Below are 19,065 nucleotides of genomic sequence, written 5' to 3'. Positions count from 1 at the left end.
GCATTGGACTTGGCAGATATTTTCATAGTTCCAGATGGCAGTGGTGAGTTTTCTGGACAGCCAGTTTGAAGTTTAGTCCCGAGCTCGGCTCAGCCAAAGTCTGCACAACTACGTTCATAAGTGATTGTAGGAAACAACACGCACTGTTTGACGATTTTCACCAGCAATCTCATCAATTGTCATTCACTCAAGTTTCTCCTAGCTGCCTCTGCTGTTCCGCAGCCCCACAGCAAAACCGTTACCCTTTCTCTGCTTGCCAAACCTGAACCTGCTTCAGTGTCTGGAACCCCCAGACGGCATCATCGCATTTCCTCTCTTCTATTTCCTCCTTCGAAGATTTGCTCGTCAAGGATCTTAAAACAGCTACTTGTAGCACCCTAGCTCTGACCAAATCTGCCCTCGTCAAGAAGCAACCATGCCCGTGACCACCAGGTCCGTCAACAACCCCTCCCAACCGGCCGTGTATTATGGTCCCGTCATCAGTGGTCGCGTTGAGAAGCCCAAGAGCAGCCCCATGGTGGCTCGCAAGAGCACACCCAAGAAAATCACCATCAAGAAAACCACCAAGACCAAGGCCAAGGGGGACCCGTCAGCTGAAGACAGCGAGGCCGAGACCCAGCTCATGAGGCAAATCAGTCTCGGCGAGGTACGTCTGCAGGAGCATCGCCGCCCCACAGAAATCAACCACAAGGAAGGCTGATCTTTGTATGCAACCAACCCAGATCATCTTCTCCAACCGCTTCGAGCCTCCCTGGGAGGAGCCCAAACCAACGACCCTTCTCGGCCTGCCCAGCCACCTCCGGGACAAGATCATCAACCTCGTCTTCCCCGTCCTCAAGCAGGGTCAAAAGGAGGAGACCGGACAGGGAGACCTGGACGATGCGGCGGCGGAGAAGTTCCAGGGACAGTTCCTCGAGTGCAACTACGTCCACCCGGTCCTGTGGACCTGTCGCCAGCTGCGCTACGAGTATGGCAAGCTCTTCTGTACGTACGCAACCAGCCAGCAGCACCTGGCTGGCGCCCAGTCAAGCCACAACAGATGCCTCCCCCCTTCCCCCCCCCCCCCGCCCCTCGCTCATCAGACCAGACCAGACCAAGACCTCGAGACAAACGCTGACGGCAGACACACACAAACCCACAACAGTGACGAACAACCACTTCATCTGGGACGTCCCCCCCAACTGGAACCCAAGCGGCATCACCCGCTTCGCGCAGCACGCAGCCTCGGTGGGCGCCCCGGACTTCCCGCTCCTCATGGACATGCACAACCGCGCCGACGGGCCGGCCTACAAGCAGTACCCCCGCGCGCCGCTCGACGGGCCGGCGTGCCGCGCGCACCTCGGCCGCTGGGTCAAGATGGTCTACTACGGCGTCGAGACGAGGGTGCTGGCCAACGACCACCCGCTCGAGAGGGACGACGGCCTGATTGCGCACTGCCTCCGCCAGGCGAAGCAGGTGAGCCAAGCCGATTTTTTTTAAAAAATTCAATTTCACCTTTTTCTTTGCCTCCGTTCCCAAACAGACCTTTCAGTAACTAGCTGACTCGTGACATTTGTGATCCAGTACCGGGAGCACGGCAAGAGCTGGGTCCAGCTCCGGGACAGCCTGGAGGAGGCGTGGGCGGCGTTTCTGGAGCGGCGGTCCCTGGCTGAGGTGAGCCTGGGCAGGGGCGTCGCCACCATCACGGCCCTGTACAAGGCGAGCAACGAGAGGCTGGAGAGGGCCCGGGCTTCGTCTCTGGGCGGGGGACCGGCCTCTTGACTTGTCGAACAGGGCAGGGTTGGTTGGTACAAGCAGGGCGGCACCGAGGTCGAAACAGGACGATATGGGCCGAAGTGGCAGCCAAATGGCACGGCGCTGAACGGCTCGGGGCAGCACGATACCAGCCAGTACCACTGAAGAATGAAGGCTTGCGGGAGGCCGGCTGTTTGAGTCTAGGCTGTACATTTTCTTGGGGAAGTCTGCGACATATTTGTGTTGGTAGAGTTGATTGTTTTGTCGAGATGCCCTCAGCTTCCACAAAGGACCAGGCAGAGAAATGAACAAGACATGATAGAATATCCCCCGCGGTTACGCAGCTGTTGACTTAGCAAGCCAATGAACCGAGAAATTGGCACCAACCTCAGGTTCATCACCATCAGCCCCAGTCTCAAACCCGAGTTGGAAATGATAATCAGGGCAGTGGCTGACCCATTAAGCAGAGTCTGACAGCCACACAACTGTAAAGCGAGTGATCACTAATGATCTATGTACCAAAGTTGACAAAAAGAAACAAGCATCACCCGCACCATCGTCTGCCTACATGCTCAGACAGCCAGCCAGCCACGACACTCAACGCACGCCTACACACAAGTCCTTAGATTAAACGTCAAAAGCCCACCCCACACGTACCGAGGGAAAGCCTCCCTAAGAACGACCTTGAACCGCGGTAGAAAGCCCCCCGGGCCCGGAAAGTAACGCCGACAAGAGCACCCTGCCTATCTACCTACCACCCGACCCTACAAGGCGCCCCCCCGTACGGAGTAAATATAGAGGCGGGATTGATCGGGGTGCAACGCCGGCCAGGGGGGGGGGCTGACGGGGGATGATCATTTACCCACCTTTCCACCCCGCCGGGGAACAGGTCTTTCTATCTCTCACTCCCGATCCGATGACGCGGCCGGCGTGCCGCGCGGCTGAAGGCGTGGATCTGCTACATGTCTGTCATCGATATGTTGCAGGCGAGGCGAGCCTCGGGATGTGTATGTACGACATTGAACTGCATGGAAGGGAGTCCCCACTCCTAGGCCAGCATCAGGGGGCCCAGAAACAACGGCAGGGGGGAGGGAGGCGGGAGGCCCTGTTCTCGAGACGGCAGTGCCAGTACCTGTGTTGTAGGCCTGTAGCTTATAGAGTACATGGCATGGAATCGTCTAGGAAGGTGTGCCAAGCGGGCATGAACACACACACACACACACGGATACACATTCACATACACGTTACACCCGTGGTGCCCTTGTCCCCCGGGCCACGGGAAGCGAATGCAAGGAAGCACGGCATTCCATGTTCTGTCCCCAGCCAACTCGTAATAAATAATGACGTGGCGTGGCATGGCATGGCAGCAGGCACGCGAACAAGAAGCAACATCAAAAAGAAGGAGGCAAACAAAAAAAAAAACAAAAAAAAACCAGAAACAGTAAAGGGCAGACAAACCTTCCAGAAAAAGTCCTCGGTAGCCCCCGACCGAGCCGCATCAAGCCCCTCGCCCGCGGCCGCGGGACCAGGAGGGACCCCTCCCCTCGCCCGGGCCGGCCAGGACCCGGTCGCAGGGTGCCCTTCGCGGGCGTGTCCTCCGGGCCACACACACCCCTCCCTCCCTCCATCCCCTCCCGCAGCGGCCCCCAAATTGCGAGCTGGTACGCAGGAGCTCCCTGTTGCTATATATTGTTACCGACCGACCAACTACACATATGCCTGCTCCACTACACCATGTGCAGTCGTGTTTTCAATATTACGCGGTCCGGGGTTAGGCCTTTGCCCGTAAGTGAGAACAGATCACTCGGCTGCCCGGATTTAAGCAGGAATCGGGAGCGAGGGTGAGGGGGGGGGCCGTGGGCGGTGCAAGGGTTCGTTCGATCCAACCTCTCGCACATTTACACAGTAACAAGGAAGGGGGGGAGGGTTGGGTTGGGTGGATCTCCCCCGCCGGTCCCCACGGGTTGATGCCGATCGCTCGGGGGGGCGAACGCCTTAAACTTGCTTGCCTTGCTTTGCCTAGGGGAGACAAACACAGTAGTGTTTAAGAAAAAGAAGAGGACCCCACCCGTTGCGACTGTGGACGGGGGTATCGCAAAGTTAAAAGAACGCCAGGGGTGGCGGTGGCGGCGGTGGTGGTGGTGGTGGTGGTGTTCACTTGATGATGGTCGTCGATTCGGGTCCTGCCAGGCCAGGCGAACCAGGTACGAAGGCCCCAGCCCATCCCGGATCCGGAGAAAAAGTTCCTGCATTGGTCTTGATGTAGTGTACGCTCTTGCGCAATCACATATCAGAAATCGTCGGAGAGAAGGGTGGGGGGTTCTCGTAGAAGGAGCGGGAGCGAAGGGGGCCCGGAATTAGCTGGGAAGGCCTTGTCGACCATGGAAGAAGCCAAGCCCGCAGATATGGTCCGTTCGTGAGGCGCAGAGCAAGCCAAACCGATGGATGGTTTGGTTCGCATGCACTGATGTGATATTCACTTCTCCAACAAACCCTCAAGTGCTCCCTCGCCTGTCAGCCCCGGCATCAGGCCCCCATGCCCCCGTGCCTGTCGTGCTGGCGCGTACAGTAGTACTACATAGTATCTCCCCTGATCGCCGTTGACGGAATGGGATCGACCAATCGCCTTGGGAGGGCGGGAGGCTTGTTGGACGTCTTCCTGCCAAGCTCATCGGGTCATGTGTAGGTGTAAAATTGAGTTGCGCAAAGAGGGACAAAGAGAGACAGACAAAAGACCCTGAAACTTGGCTCTGGGCGTGGGGCAGACCACGCACCCACCCACACGCTCTGATGACGGGGTGGGGGAGGGCTTGGCAGTAAAATTAAGATTGGATTGTTTGCTGCTTGTCTGTTAATTTTTCTGCTTTTGACCAGAAAGAAAAGAAGCGGGTCCGCGCTTGCGTCCTTGCGTCCTTGCGCCCGCGGGAACGGGCAACGGGGGAAAAGCAAAAATAGTGTAGTGTGCTGTTGTTAGTTAGCTGGACGCAGGTACCAGCAAACCAGCTGCCAGGGCCCAGCTGCCCAGGTGGGAATATGCCCGGCCGCAAGAGGAAGTCGATGGGGGCGCGCGCGTTGCCGCGCTGGGAAAATGCTTCGAGTTGCCTTTTTTTGCTTCTTCGGTTGTGCGTCTGTGTACACTTGCATATAGACAGGCAGACTGACAGGATGTCTTGACAAAGGAAAAGAGAGGCAAAGCGTCAGTGCTTCACATACTCCGTACCGGTCAGTTGTTCTGCATCGGCAGATCTGTTGTTTCGAGTCTGTGCTCCCCAACCCATCATCCCTGTGGGGCTCAATGGTGCCCAGGTGGTGACGTACTGGAGCAGTGTCGTACCGTACCACCGCAGTTCTGCTCCGGTTGGCGGCAACAACAGACCTGCCACACCAGACTAGACAGACAGACGCCATCGTGAGGCTCAGGCTCGGCATGGAAGCCTCGGAGGGACTATTGACAGAGGAGACGTCAGCTCCAGGTCCGTGAGTACCGAGGCAGCGTTGCATTTTCTGCCCGTAGTCCCGAGTCTAAGGGAAAAGGCTACCCGTCACGAGGGCCTGTGGCCATCTCGACGGATGGTTCGCCGGTGGTGATAATGAGAGGCAGGTGGTCGTGAGGTAAGAAAAACGTCCACGTGCGCAGCAGAGGCGTTCCTGGCATCTGGCACTTGCCCCTTGTAGCTAGCCGACAGGTAGCACGGCTTCCAACCCCTGACTAAAACCTGCGCGGTTGCGAGTTTGTCTTTGGTGTGGCAGATCTCTATTTTTAACAGGGGCCGTTCGGTTTCCGGCTGGTCTTAGCAATAGACAAAAGTCCGCACAATTTGCACAAGGGGAACCAGTGGCTTGCCGCTCTGAGGTTTAGTTATGCTTCGCTGTCTCAAGTTATTCGAAAATTCTTCCAAAAGGACCGCCGGCATGCCGAGGCTCCTGCTTCCTGCCAGGCACACAAACGCTGGGGTTAAACGTCAAACGGACCGACCGCCACAGCCTGCCAGTTGGGTGAGGTCATTCCCGATGCTCCTCGACAACGATAGACCCGGGCTCACCAGGTAACTCCACAGCCACCTACTGTGGTATGCTGAACTCTCCATTCCCCGGGGCCGAATTGAAGAATCTGCCTCACCCGTCCGGCGCCCTATCAGCCCGAGTGTGAGCCTCTGATCCTTATACTTCAACGAGCCAGAACTGGAACTACAGCCTGCCATTTTCGTCTTCGATCATCTTGTCCATCTTCTTGCGGAGCAGCTTGAGTCTGGCAAGGTAAGGTATCGGCTCCTTGTCTTTCTGCTTCTCAATTTGTGGCATCCACATGACGCGGCAGAGATCCTCCGATGTGGAGCGGAATGTGACCTCGAAGCGCAATTCGTCCTTCGATCGGCACTCTCTCTCCGAAGGACGCGCCATTATGGTCTTGATGATGTCGAGGGCCTGAGACAAGGCCTCGATCTCGGCGCGGGAGGTCGTCTGTGGGAACCCGGGGTCGAGCCGTTCGGCAGCGTTGAATCGAGAGCCTACCCCGAAGCGTACAGCCCATGCCGCCACAGCCCCCGGCTTCCCGCTGTTGTCACAGTGCCCGGCGATGGCGACCACCATCGAGCGCTTGTTGACCATGATGAACGGTTCAATGAACGGTTCAATGGGACAAGTATATTGCAGCTGGCAGTATTCTTTCTCTGGGTTGTATTTTAACAACTTGTCCCATGGCATACACTGATAATTCCATTCTTCAGCGGGGTTGAATCGCCGATTCTGGTGGTTTGTGATGCTGAATGGAGTGCTGCCGGTCCCAGGAGGAGGCGCGGAGCCCTCCATGATCAACAAGCCGGATACTGATCTCGTAGCGTCTAATGGATGCAGAATGGTATGTGTAGTGAAATGCAGGCTCACTCTCGTGTTGTGATAATTGTGGGGTGTGATGCTGGGCTGTGATGCCGTGCTATGATGGATATCCGACTGTTTTGATGCAGGCCAAGAGAAATGTGACCAAGGTTCAGGGCAGACGGACGGGATGGGATGTCTGTGATTCAAACCTTTGAACAGCCTGAAGCGAGCCTATTTGCCCTTTCCCATGAATCCCAATGTTGCCCTCGACCAAGGAGGCAGGCTCGACCACATCAGAGGAGTAGCTACCAGAGGAGCAGGAGGCAACTGTCACTCGACAAGCTGTTGGCCGATCCCGACCCAGGTAGATCCCGAGATCCAACACAATCTCAGCATTCACCTACCCAAAGCATACATGAGCAAGCTCGATGGAGATCTGTGGTCACACAAGCAAGGGGTTTGCAAGTGCGTGTATGGAAGGCCAGTTTGTGCGTGGAATGTTCGGCGGCGCAACCTGCAACTTGTGCAAGATATCAGGTGGGTCACATCCAAGGACAGTCCAAACCTTGGAGGGCTGAGGGGCCCTGGGCCCCGGCGTAGGCGTAAAACATCGACCCAGAGTGTAAAATAAAGTGCCCCGGCGTTGGGCCCATGGACGTTGTTGATGAACCTTAATTGTTGTTTCTCAAGATCAGGCTAGTGGTATCGCAGAGTGGTTCGTGCAGTTGCAGGCAGAGCTTACCGAAAAGCTAGCGGCAGGTTGCGGTGGTTGTGGTTGCGGTTGACCCTGTCGGAGAGTTTCTTTTGCGCCCAAGTCCAAAACGGCTTTACCAAAGGCAGGCTGGTCCTTGCTGCGGGCCAAGCAAGACCCGTCTGGGCCAGTCAGAGACAAGAGCCCCTCACCACCTCGGTGTAGCCCCCTGCAGCATCCTCAAACACGCCTGTCTTGACAGTCAACCCAATCTGAAGATGGGCTCGAGTACCCGACCAGCCGACCTATTACCCCAAGGGATATCGAGGCACACGCGACCAGAGACAAGGACAACCGAGATTCCCGGGAAAGACGCTGCACGAACGTACGGTACGTGGGGGTTCCTCCTTCCGACAGTCCGAGTGCAGGATGGGAGCGAGGGTTATTCCTCGGCGGGACCGTGAGGGACGTCATCAACGACATGCCCCAGTGCCCAAGACAATGTGTGCAGCCCTGGCAGGCCTGGCAGCCATGGCTTTGCAGACCAGGGCCAGATGGCGGCCCGATGTTCTACAGTCAGATGTGGCTTTTTTCGTTCCATCTGGCCGGGCCCTGCGGTCGTCATCTTTGGGGCTTTGCCTCCTCCGACCGGCCAGCAATCAGCTCACACTACGTATGCCGTACGTGTGTGTGGGTGTGTGTGTGTGTGTGGCCGTGATGTGATGTGATGGATGCCGAGTGTGGGCGAGTGAGTGCCTGAGTGGGTGTGAGCCGACAGGTCTGGTCTGTCCGTTAATCATGATCGATCGTCAGGGCAGAGAGGCGACAAGCGTGCATATGCCTGCTGCCTGCCACATGTACTCCGTACCGCTGCCCCGCCAAATAGGTGAGGGAGTGACTTCCTCTCCAGGCCCTCCCTCTCTTGGTCCGAACTTGGACAGAGATGGTCAGATGCACTGGGCCCAGCGCCAAACGGAACATTTGATGGGAGGGGGGCCCACTCTGAAGCGGTTGCGCCTGCGTGCCCCTGGTCGATGCATCAAGCAGCTCTGCAGCACGGGGAGCACTGCAGCATTGCGGGTTCTGTCTCCATTCCTGCCACGTCGGTTCTTCTTTCGAGCATGAACCTGAAATGAGGACGAGAACGAGGCATAATACTTGACCCGACCACCAGGGGGAGACCAAGGGGCGGACCGCGACGGGCTGAGCAGGACAACACACGTGTTGCAGAACCAGAGCAAAGAGTCGAGTCTTCCTTGTTCGATCATGCCGCACCGTTGTGTTGGGAGGGAGGGCCGAGGTCGAATCTCGAGGGACCCTGAGGAGGGATCGATCCCAAGGAATGAACGCTCCGTCCTCGAGCAATTCTGACAGATTTGCACTGTGGTGGGTGCAGCACGTGCCTGCCAGCCTGCCTATTTAAGTACGTATTCGTTTTCTTTTAGAGCGGCAGTGTTGACACATGCCTGTCTACAGTCCAACGACAGCCAGACAGCAAGGCGGTGACAAGTCGTGCAGATGTGCATACACAACTGTACTGTAGTATGTGTTATCGTGCGGCTTGGGCAGTGATATAATATAGTGTGCACCATACAGTTATAGCCTCCTCTTTCTCAAGTGCTCGCAGCAACCAGACAGCCAGACAGCCACGCCTACCCCCCAAGGGCCCCCTACCTTCCCCAAATCCCCCCTCTCCTCCCACCCTCCAACCCCCCTTCACAGATACTCTGAAACAGCTCACAATTTTGCACACGAGCCCTGCTACACGCTAGCCCTTCTCAGCCACGCCACCATCCAATCCCTCCTTCCCGTTCCAGCACCGCAGAGTCACAGTCTCCCAAGCGCATTGGTAGCGGGAGACCGCAGCCCGCAGCAGCCAGGCACGGCCACGGGCCAGAAGCAGGCGTGCAGGCGTGCAGGCGGGCAGGCGTGGCAGGCGGTGCAGGGTCAGCAGCGGCAGGGCTTGGGCGGTGCATTCGCGGGTGCATTCGCGGGTGCCGTTGCAGGCGGGCAGGTTGCAGAAAGTTGCAGATGCGGTTGCAGGTGCAGCAGGTACGGAGTACAACGCAAATGCTAGTTCCAAGCTGTACTGTAGACTGCCTATTAGCTAGCGCAGACAGGACCAGGGCCGGAGCAGGAGCAAGAGCAGGAGCAGGAGCAAAGAGCAAGAACCCTGGGCAGGAAAGACCCCAGAGCAAGAACCAACCCAGTTAGCTGCCCTGCAGAAGTCGAGAGGGGCAACAAGTGTGACCGACCGAGTGACAACCAGCCAGCCTGCCAGCCAGGTCAAGGTTGAAAGTGAAAGTGGGCTTGTCCACTCATCTCCGTCTGGTGCCTGTCTGTGCCTGTGCCTGGCTCCTCCCAAGTCCCAAGTCACCAAGTCCCCAAGTCCCCAAGTCACCAATCCAAGGGCCCAAAGCCTCCCTCCCTCCGTCAATAACCCTCTCCGTCGCCACCATCAACGAGCCCCCCTCCCTATCTACTGCCGCCTGCCCGCCCGCCCTTGCACACACGCACATTCACACTCACACTCCCATCCATCTATCGCATCGTCCTCTGGCCGTCTCGTCGCCCACCTTTCCTCGGCACTCCTCTTAGACTTCATCCACATGCTGCACCTACATACGCATCCATCGCGCAAGCAATTGACTCTTCCCTCCCGCCTTTATCGTCCCCTCCTCGCCGCTCGATGCGAATCGCGGCAGACCAGACCTGAGTAGCAGCAGCTGCAGACGACCGACCAGAGGCGATCCGACGCCGCATACCCACGCCCACGCCCACCCACTACCACCACTCTTAATCAATCGCCAGCTACAGCCCGCCCAAATCCTGTCTGTTCGTTCCCCACTGCGCCGCTGAATCGAGCAACCATACGCCGACAGACGACATTTCGTCCACCCTGCTTGCTACCGTATCCAGATCGGCAAGGCCCTGTTCCTGTTCTGATAACGTCCCGCTTTTCCTCTTTGTTAGGGCGCTCGCTGGTCGACAATCAATCGCGCTGATCACTGAACGCATGCGCCTTTGAGGGTCCCCCCCCAAGGAGCCACCACCCAAACTACGCATCTCGTTCCGCTTTCACTGCCTTTGCCCTTTCTCGTCCCGACCGCCCGCCCACCAAGGTCCCGTCCTAACATCCTCGAGCCGACTTCTTTTTTTGGAGAGTCAGTCCGGCGACTCGCCCAACCACCCGATCAAGACGCCGTCACACATTTGCGATCGGTCCCCCATCCCGTCCTCGACTCCCTGTCTACCTCCCGCCGTTCCAATTGTCGGCGCGCGCCCCCAAAGCCTGAACGACCAGCGGTGGAGGCACGCGCACGCACGCACGCACGTACACACACAGGCAGCCGACACACTACCACCGCCACCACCTCCCCCCCTCCGCCCAGCCGCCGAATCCTCGACGACACACTCGACCCTATTGTCTTGCGAGACATTGTCCAATCTCCGCCGCGATCCGAGTGAAGACGCCTTCACAGTGCCTTGTAGCATCCTGCTACACACATTCCAGAGGCTTCGGGTGCTCTCGCGCCCGCCCCCCCTGAGATTGACCTGTGTACACGGCGTCCAAACTCCATCGTGAGCATGTCTGTAATGCTGCAAACTCCTTCCCGGGCGTCGACCGCATCCTCATCCTCCTACCAGGCCCTCTCCCGCCAGAACACCATGTCTTCGTACGATGGCTCGCGTTCAGCCCGCCAGTCGAAACGGTACTCCATGTCGGCACTGTACATGTCAATGTCCGCACAGGAGACCGACTTGGAGATAGAAGATGATCTCGCCAAAGGTTTGTTTGCCCCTTAGCCTGGCTCGGTACGGACCCAAAGTTGGAAAGTCCCATTGCTAACCAACTATCTGCAGCCCAAAAGATCCTCCGCGACCTCAAGTCCAAGATTTCCTCCCAGTCCAAGAAGAACTTCGTGCTCGAGAAGGATGTCCGGTACCTCGACTCTCGCATTGCCTTGCTGATTCAGAATCGCATGGCCCTGGAGGAGCAGAACGAAGTCGCCAGCCACCTAGAAGACGCGACAGACATCCAGGAGGGTGTCTTTCCAAATGACGACAAGACGCAGAGATATGGCAACCTCATGTTCCTGCTGCAATCGGAGCCCAGGCACATTGCGCACCTCTGCCGCCTTGTGTCCATGTCAGAGATTGACTCGCTGCTGCAGACAGTCATGTTCACCATCTATGGAAACCAGTACGAGAGTCGAGAAGAGCATCTGCTCCTCACTATGTTTCAGGTTCGCTCCCCCTCGGTGTGAAACTGGGTAGTCGTACTCATACTAACCTGCACCCCAGTCCGTATTGACATACCAGTTCGATAACACCCCTGAATACTCGTCCCTACTCCGCGCCAACACACCAGTCTCCCGGATGATGACGACGTATACGAGGAGAGGCCCGGGTCAGAGCTTCCTGAGATCGGTGCTTGCGCACAGGATTAATGGCCTCATCGAGCTGCACGACTTGGATCTCGAGATCAACCCCCTCAAGGTTTACGAGCGCATGTGTGAACAAATCGAGCAGGACACCGGCACCCTCCCGCCGTCCCTGCCAAAGGGCATAACTGCTGAACAGGCCGCGGAGAATGCGCAGGTCCAGGCCATTATCGAACCCAGACTCACCATGCTCACCGAAATTGCGAATGGTTTCCTGTCGACCATCATCGACGGCCTCGACGAAGCGCCATACGGAATTAGGTGGATCTGCAAGCAGATTCGCAGCTTGACGAAGCGGAAGTACCCCGATGCCAACGACCAGGTCATTTGCACACTAATCGGAGGTTTCTTCTTCCTGCGCTTCATCAACCCCGCAATCGTCACGCCAAAGTCGTACATGCTCATAGATGGAACACCGGCGGACAAGCCAAGAAGGACCTTGACGTTGATCGCGAAAATGTTGCAAAACCTTGCAAACAAGCCTTCCTATGCGAAGGAGCCCTACATGGCCAAGCTGCAGCCATTCATCCAGTCGAACAAGGAGCGGATCAACAAGTTCATGCTTGATCTCTGCGATGTGCAAGACTTCTACGAAAGCCTGGAGATGGACAACTACGTGGCCCTCTCCAAGAAGGACCTGGAGCTGTCTATCACGCTGAACGAGATCTACGCCATGCATGGCCTTATTGACAAGCACCGGAACGAACTGTGCAAGGACGAGAACTCGCACCTGCACATCATCATGTCCGAGCTTGGCCCCTCTCCCCCACAGGTCCCCAGGAAGGAGAACCGGGTGATCAACTTACCACTATTCAGTAGGTGGGAGTCGGCCATGGATGACTTGACCGCCGCGCTGGATATCACTCAGGAGGAGATCTACTTCATGGAGGCCAAGAACGTCTTCGTACAGATCATGCGTTCAATCCCGTCGAACAACGCCGTCCAGCGGAGGCCTCTCCGTCTCGAGCGCATCGCCGATGCAGCAGCGACATCCCGGAACGACGCGGTTATGGTCCGCAAGGGTATCCGCGCTATGGAGTTGCTGAGTCAATTGCAGGAGCTGCGGGTCATAGACAAGTCCGACCAGTTCAGCCTGTTGCGAGATGAGGTTGAGCAAGAACTACAGCATCTTGGATCTCTCAAGGACGCGGTCCTGGTGGAGACCTCCAAGCTTGACGAGGTCTACAAGACGATCCGCGACCACAACACCTACCTGGTCGGTCAGCTGGAGACGTACAAGAGCTATCTACACAACGTCCGCAGCCAGAGTGAGGGCACACGGCGGAAACAGCAGAAGCAACAGGTTCTCGGCCCATACAAATTCACCCACCAGCAATTGGAGAAAGAAGGCGTCATCCAGAAGAGCAACGTGCCAGATAACAGGCGGGCGAACATATACTTCAACTTCACGAGCCCCTTACCGGGGACTTTTGTCATTTCTTTGCACTACAAGGGCAAGTTTAGCAGCTCCAGGGCTGAGGATCCTTCACTATTGTCTGTGAGCTCATGACTGACATCAATCACAGGGCGTAACCGCGGCCTCTTGGAGCTCGATCTCAAGCTCGATGATCTTTTGGAAATGCAGAAGGACGGACAGGACGAGCTGGACCTCGAGTACGTCCAGTTCAACGTGCCAAAGGTCCTTGCCCTTCTGAACAAGCGGTTTGCTCGGAAGAAGGGCTGGTAAATAATAGATTGTCACACGTGCATTCAGCGTTGTGTGCATTCTTAGAGAGCGGAGGCGAGCGTTGGGTCACCGGCAGTGGCCTACTTCCTCTTCACAACACCATCTCACGATCGATCATTCTGCCTTCTCAACATACATCATGTATCGCCTAAGGGACTGTCGGCGTTTTGGAGCCGGCGTGCACGTTTATACTCCTTGATACCACCGCCTATTTGCGCAACACCGTCTTTCAGGTCGCCCACCTACCTACTACACACCTCTTCACCTCTGCCGTCTATATATCCCCAGCCGACACAATCGGTTCACACTCTGCCTGCTCCCCCCATCCTGGGGGCGTCACATTGACGGGCACATCCTCTATCAATATCTAATTCTCTTGGTGCGGCGTCCTTTTCGTCCGTGGCGATATTTTGAAACCCACATGTTTCTGTCATGCGTTTCCATTCGGCTCTGTTGTTATAGGACACACATTAATGGTGGCTGGCTATGCTTCGGCTGGACCGGCGGCTTTTTGGCTTGGCTACACCGGAGGGGGATGGATGGGGTGGAAGGAAGGGGCGTCTTTATTTGCTGTTACTCCTCCTGAGTGGTTACGCTTTGCGAGACATGGAGGAAGAAGGGATAGGCGAGGGATATTTTGGTCAACCTCTGCTTTTTTTGTTATCATTCATGGGTGGAATATTTTCTCCTCAGGGGATGGAAAGTTCCGGGGAGGGGCGTGAAGGGTTATTTTTGACTGGGAAAAACGCCTGGCCATGGATGGGCGGGCACAAGGACACGAGAATGATTTGTGCTTCTCTTTTTTTTTTTATTATCCATGCCTGTTGCTTTGCACACTTTTTTTTGGTTCCCACACCTGTTTTCTGCGTCTTGTTGTTTTTTCTCCCCCTTCTCTTGGAATGGAGGACAGAGACGGACAGAGACGGACGAATTTTTTGGCTCACGTTTTTCTTCTTCTTTGCTACCACTCTACTTCATGTGTATGCTGCCCATGGTATAGATGAGACAAACATGGAATTTGATGCTGTGAAATCACCTTTTTTGCTCCTCTCTCTCTCGGCCCTTGATAGGTTTTTGGGCGAGTGAGTTTCCTCTTGGGGTGTGGGAATGAATGATCCGCTTGATGAGCATTTCCGGGCTGGCTGGCCTGCTGCCTGGCTAAGTAGGTGCTCTGTCACTTTGGTGGGAGGACTCATGGAACGGACGCGTGAGGAGATTATTGTCGTGGGTTATGGTGATGGGATTCTATGTGACATGTGTGTAACTGTCTGGGACTTGCTTGCTTGCCTCGTATTAGAGCTCTGGATGACGTCCCGGATATGCTAGGTGTGAGTGAAGTGTGTGATTATGATGTAGTGAGTGAGTGAGTGAGTGAGACCCTCGCTCGGCCGTGGCTATCGGTCGGTCCAGGCACACAACACACACACAAACACACACGCCCCGCCCCGTCTTGTCCATCTGCCTTGAAGACTCATCAACTCATTGGGAACGGGTTGGGTAGGCAGGTGGGCAGGCAGGCAGGTAGGTAGGTTGAATCCACTCCTCCCCTCACTTCTTCGAAAAGACTGGCTGCTGTATCGTATCGTAGCTCCCGTCGTGTACTTGCGTCCCCCCCCCCCCCGGTGTGCTTGGGGGGGGGGGGGCAGGCGGTTCGGCTTGTTTCCTGCTCTGTTTTCTGCCTTGCCTCCCCGGAGATGAGGGTGGTGGAGGTGTTGGTTTTTCTTGTATCTTCCTGCCCCTTTGCCCCAAGTTTCCAGTCTCCAGTCTCCAGCCCCCGCCCCGCCCGCTTTCCAGTGTTGTATACCTCTCTATATATCTATATAGAGAGAGGGTTTTATGAGCGGGCTGGCGGAATGGTTGTCCCCCCGGGGTGGGGGGGGGGACAGGGACGTCCTCGTTTATCTGCCGCTCTAAATGATGGAATTCTTGATTCTGGTAAGATCAGGGGAGAGAAGGGAAGGGGGATGTGCTGGAGCGACTTTTGTTTTCTTCCTCGCCTGCAGCGGGGCAGGCGGCGCGAGACGGCTTGGGGACGGAGTGGGTGAGTTGGGCCCGTTGGGTGAGTGAGTGAGATTTGGAAGGGGGCCAGGTGTGTCTCTCTGTCTGGTCCCTTCGCAGCATCGCGGGCATCGGGACAGATTGGGGGGAGGGGGGTTCCAACGGGTGCCATTTATTGCGGCAGGTGGTCGATATCGGGTCAACGTTGCTGAATGGACAGTCCGGACAGACGGTGGCTGAGATCAGGCGGGCACAGAGGCAGGTTAGGTCTGCAGCTGTGATCTATCTGTCTCTGGAGTGTGGTTCATCATCCATTCATTACATTCATTCCCGCCTCCTTCCTGCCCTTCCCTTTGTAAACAAACCAACAAGGGCACGCCCGTCGACTGGTTCGCAACCATGTGGCAGGGTGTGGTGTGCCAGATAGATAGATCCCCGGGTTGCTTTTGGGTGATGTAGTTCAAGCTGTCCTGGAAAAGTCCGTGTGCGTGCCGTAACAACCCAGGGCTTGATGCTCTCCCCAGGCGATACATGTACTTGTGTTCTTCTTCTCCCTCCGTCTCCCTTCCCGTACTGCCTCATTATCCCCGCAAATGGAATTCTATCCATACCTGCTGCGCCACAACACCCACCCCCCGGGCCGAGAGGAGGTGCCGTTGGAGCTGGGTGAGATCCTAACACCGGCTTTGTGTTTCCCCCATGTTTTCTGGTGCCTTTTGCTTCCGAGATGTTTTCACCCAATTGCCTTCTTTGGCTCTCACCCCAAGGCTCATCCTGACGGCAAATACAGTGCCGTGGTGCCGCGGTGGTCGTCGTGCTGGAGGAGCCACTCCCCCGATCTCTTGGCCGGCAGCCACTCTGAAGGCCCTCTTTCCGAGCTGCCCGACTGATTGGGGGTCTTACTTAACACACGGGGCTGAGTGGAGCACCCCCGTGTCGTCCATCACCCGACTTTCTCGTTGAAATCGACCGTCTTGATTGGTAGGGCCAGGAGTCCAGACTCGATTACCACTTCTGATCAGGTGAGTGGTCCTCAGGCCAACCCACACCGGCCTCAGCCATGATTTCCGGTGACCATGATCCCTTTTCAAGAGGCGCGGGCTCAAGCGTCGTAACCGACCAGACACGCACCACGGGGCAGAGTTCCAGCAAGGTTTCATCCAAACCCCATAACGTCCCAGCCGCACCCGCTCACCTCCCCTGGAACTTCTCCTTCCACCCGCCCTTCTCGAACAACCACAGCGCCTCGATGGCATACGACCTGCTGCCCCTGTGGCCCTGGCCCTCGGGGACCTCGGCGGCCTCGAGCAGGCTCTCGACGACCTTGGCCTCCTGGCAGGTCCGCCAGATGCCCCTTGCCAGGTCCGCCGCACCAGCATCCCCGCCACCGCCGCCCCACTCCCCGAGCCCCAGCCGGAACAGGATCCTCCCCAGCGCCTGGAAGGCGACGCACCGCTGCGCGGGGACGGCGCTGCGCGCCAGGATCCCGAGCTCGCCGACCGTGTAGCCGGCGGCCTCGGGGGCCAGGCCGTGGTGGTGGAGGCCCTTGGTGACGGGGATGCGGCGCGACTCCGAGGGCGGCAGGAGGCGGCCCTTGAAGTCGAAGCGCAGGGCGTCGACGGCCAGCGTCGCCTGGCCCGGGTAGTAGGGGGACTCCTGGTCGGCGGCGGAACCCGGGGTCGGGATCGGCGCCATCCAGGCGAGCCGGGTCGGGTCGGCGGGCAGGTTGGGGAAGTATTTTGAGTGCAGCGTCTCGAGGAAGTCCGGGTCGGATGGGTCGAGGTCGGGGAGGGGCTTTGGGTGGGGGAAGTGCGTCGTGTTCGCGGCCAGGGAGTCGGCGGGTCCTGCTGGTGTGGTTCGCGATGGCGGTGGGGGAGGCTCGGAGCTCGGGTCGAAGAGGAGGGCGGCTGGTGGCTCTGGGGGCGGGGCGTCCTCGTCGAAGTGGACTGTCTTCTTGATCTGCTTCTCCGTCTTCTCCTTGGGCGCGGGGGCAGGCGCAGTCGTGTCGTCTACGGCGATCGCTGGGGCGCCCTCGGGTTTCGCGGCCTTGCGGTTGTCGTCGTCGTCTGTGGGGGGTTCGTCAAACGGCGAGGGCGCGGCGGGCTCGTCGAGGTTGGCCCTCCTGAGGAGCATCTGGACGATGCTCGGGTCGAGGCGGCCCAGGAGCTCCTGGCGCTCCTCTGCTATCTGCTCGGGCGACATGGACGCCAGCAGCTCCCGGTTCTCGCGGTCGATGGCGGCCTGCTCCGTGCTCGCCGCGCCCTGTGGGCGGGCCGGCCGTGTCGACCCTGTCGGGGCATCCTGGGGGCCGGGGGCACCGGCGTCGGGGGCCTGGCGCTGTTTCTTGAAGGCTGATACTCGTGTGCGCTTCTTGTGCTCGGGGAAGCCGGTGGTTGTGGACTTGGGCTGGGGGAAGCTGGGCGGCTTGACTGAGCCGACCTCCTTCTCTTTGATGTCGAGTGAGAAGTCCATGTTGAAAGTTGAGGGGGGCCCAGTCAAATAATCATGAGGAGAGAGAAACCTGTGGCTTGTACCACCTGCGAGGAGGCGTGTCGGTTCGTTTGTATGTAGGCATCTGCAGGTACTTGGAGATGGATTAGATAGCCATGATTTTTTTTTACGCAGTGTCTATTTGGAGCTCGCCGACCCTGCAACCCCATCCCGCCCTCGCTCCGGTCGGCCCCCCTGCAACTGCTGGCGCCAAGCCCCTTTGGGCACCTCCCCCTTCCCTGAGCCTAACTTTGTTTGGGAGGTTTAAGGTTTCTGTGAACGTGTCAGTGGGACAAGCCGGGACAGGCCACTTGCATTAGCGTCGATCACTCTCTCGTCTTGCTCTCAAAAAAAGGTCCGGAAGGGGAGGATAAGGACACCCATCACCTTAACCGGTCTGATGCCATCAGGTCACCGGCCACCGGCCACCGGCCACCCGCCATGCAGATCATAGCCATGCCTCCTGCACGACCGTTTCAATCGGCTCTGTTGGTTGTTAGTCTGGTCTGAAACCTGCCGTCTTGCTCTGCTGTTCGTCAACGTCTCGAAGGGCATCTATCTGTCTGTGTGCACAGCCGTGACTGCGAGGTCAACCTGAAGAGGACCAAGACGTTTCCACCGTTGCACTGAGCAAGTCGGTTGCAGCTTGTGCGACTGTGCCTACCGATCACCGATGCACGCCGGAAGTGCAGAGTCTGAGGGAGGCGATGATACCAAGCCAAACCGAGCCAAAGCTGCATTCCAACCCGGGGCTCCAGGGCTCTCAGACTCCAAAATGTCGGTCTGTCACACCTTCGGATATTCCATCACCTCCGTCACCTGTCGGGCCACCAGTCAGAGCCGCTCTTGTCCGAGAGGGCCGCCGTGCTTTGTGTTTCAGACCGTTAGTTGGTCATCTTACCTTGGCAATATGCACAACTGAGGAACGAGCAACGGGAGAGTCACTCTGTCGCAAGGTGATTGAGTGCATCCTGCATGCAATGAGACAGTGCAGTCTGATGTACAAGACGCTTTTCGGATGCATTCAATCAATGTACTGCAGTGCGGATGCAGGATCGAATCTGTCGTGTCACACGGCGTGGGACGAAAAAAGAGAAAAAGAAGAAGGAAAAAAAGATGCGAGCTTTGAATGAATCATGCCACGCTCGTGTAACGGTCACGGAAGCGCCCTAACTGTCGACTGCTGCTGCTGATTACTACTG

At 57.4% G+C, this 19,065-nt stretch overlaps 4 protein-coding genes across 4 annotated transcripts; 2 read left to right on the top strand and 2 right to left on the bottom strand.

Moving 5' to 3' along the window:
* Positions 1-415: 415 nt before the first annotated feature.
* KVR01_007106 (uncharacterized protein) lies at positions 416-1,761 on the top strand (the record flags this gene model as incomplete). Its single annotated transcript, XM_044794501.1, has 4 exons — positions 416-646; positions 723-984; positions 1,145-1,455; positions 1,564-1,761. 4 exons carry the CDS (start codon positions 416-418, stop codon positions 1,759-1,761), a joined length of 1,002 nt encoding a protein of 333 aa, XP_044643359.1.
* Positions 1,762-5,552: 3,791 nt separating this feature from the next.
* On the bottom strand, positions 5,553-8,096 carry KVR01_007377 (uncharacterized protein). The gene has a single exon (XM_044790549.1). It carries the CDS (start codon positions 6,541-6,543, stop codon positions 5,923-5,925), a length of 621 nt encoding a protein of 206 aa, XP_044643630.1. The 5' UTR covers positions 6,544-8,096; the 3' UTR covers positions 5,553-5,922.
* Positions 8,097-9,382: 1,286 nt separating this feature from the next.
* On the top strand, positions 9,383-17,989 carry KVR01_007615 (uncharacterized protein). Its single transcript, XM_044791136.1, has 4 exons — positions 9,383-11,033; positions 11,108-11,490; positions 11,549-13,142; positions 13,215-17,989. The coding sequence occupies exons 1-4, from the start codon at positions 10,832-10,834 to the stop codon at positions 13,373-13,375; spliced, it is 2,340 nt and encodes a 779-aa protein (XP_044643868.1). The 5' UTR covers positions 9,383-10,831; the 3' UTR covers positions 13,376-17,989.
* Positions 16,565-17,845, bottom strand: KVR01_007608 (uncharacterized protein; the record flags this gene model as incomplete). Its single annotated transcript, XM_044784671.1, has 1 exon — positions 16,565-17,845. The coding sequence occupies one exon, from the start codon at positions 17,843-17,845 to the stop codon at positions 16,565-16,567; it is 1,281 nt and encodes a 426-aa protein (XP_044643861.1).
* Positions 17,990-19,065: the final 1,076 nt, after the last annotated feature.

The sequence above is a fragment of the Diaporthe batatas genome, assembly GCF_019321695.1.
Source record: "Diaporthe batatas strain CRI 302-4 chromosome Unknown Contig00008, whole genome shotgun sequence".
Lineage (NCBI taxonomy): Eukaryota > Fungi > Ascomycota > Sordariomycetes > Diaporthales > Diaporthaceae > Diaporthe > Diaporthe batatas.
Note: the sequence above shows the minus strand (reverse complement) of the source record. Positions and strands in the feature narration are given on the sequence as shown.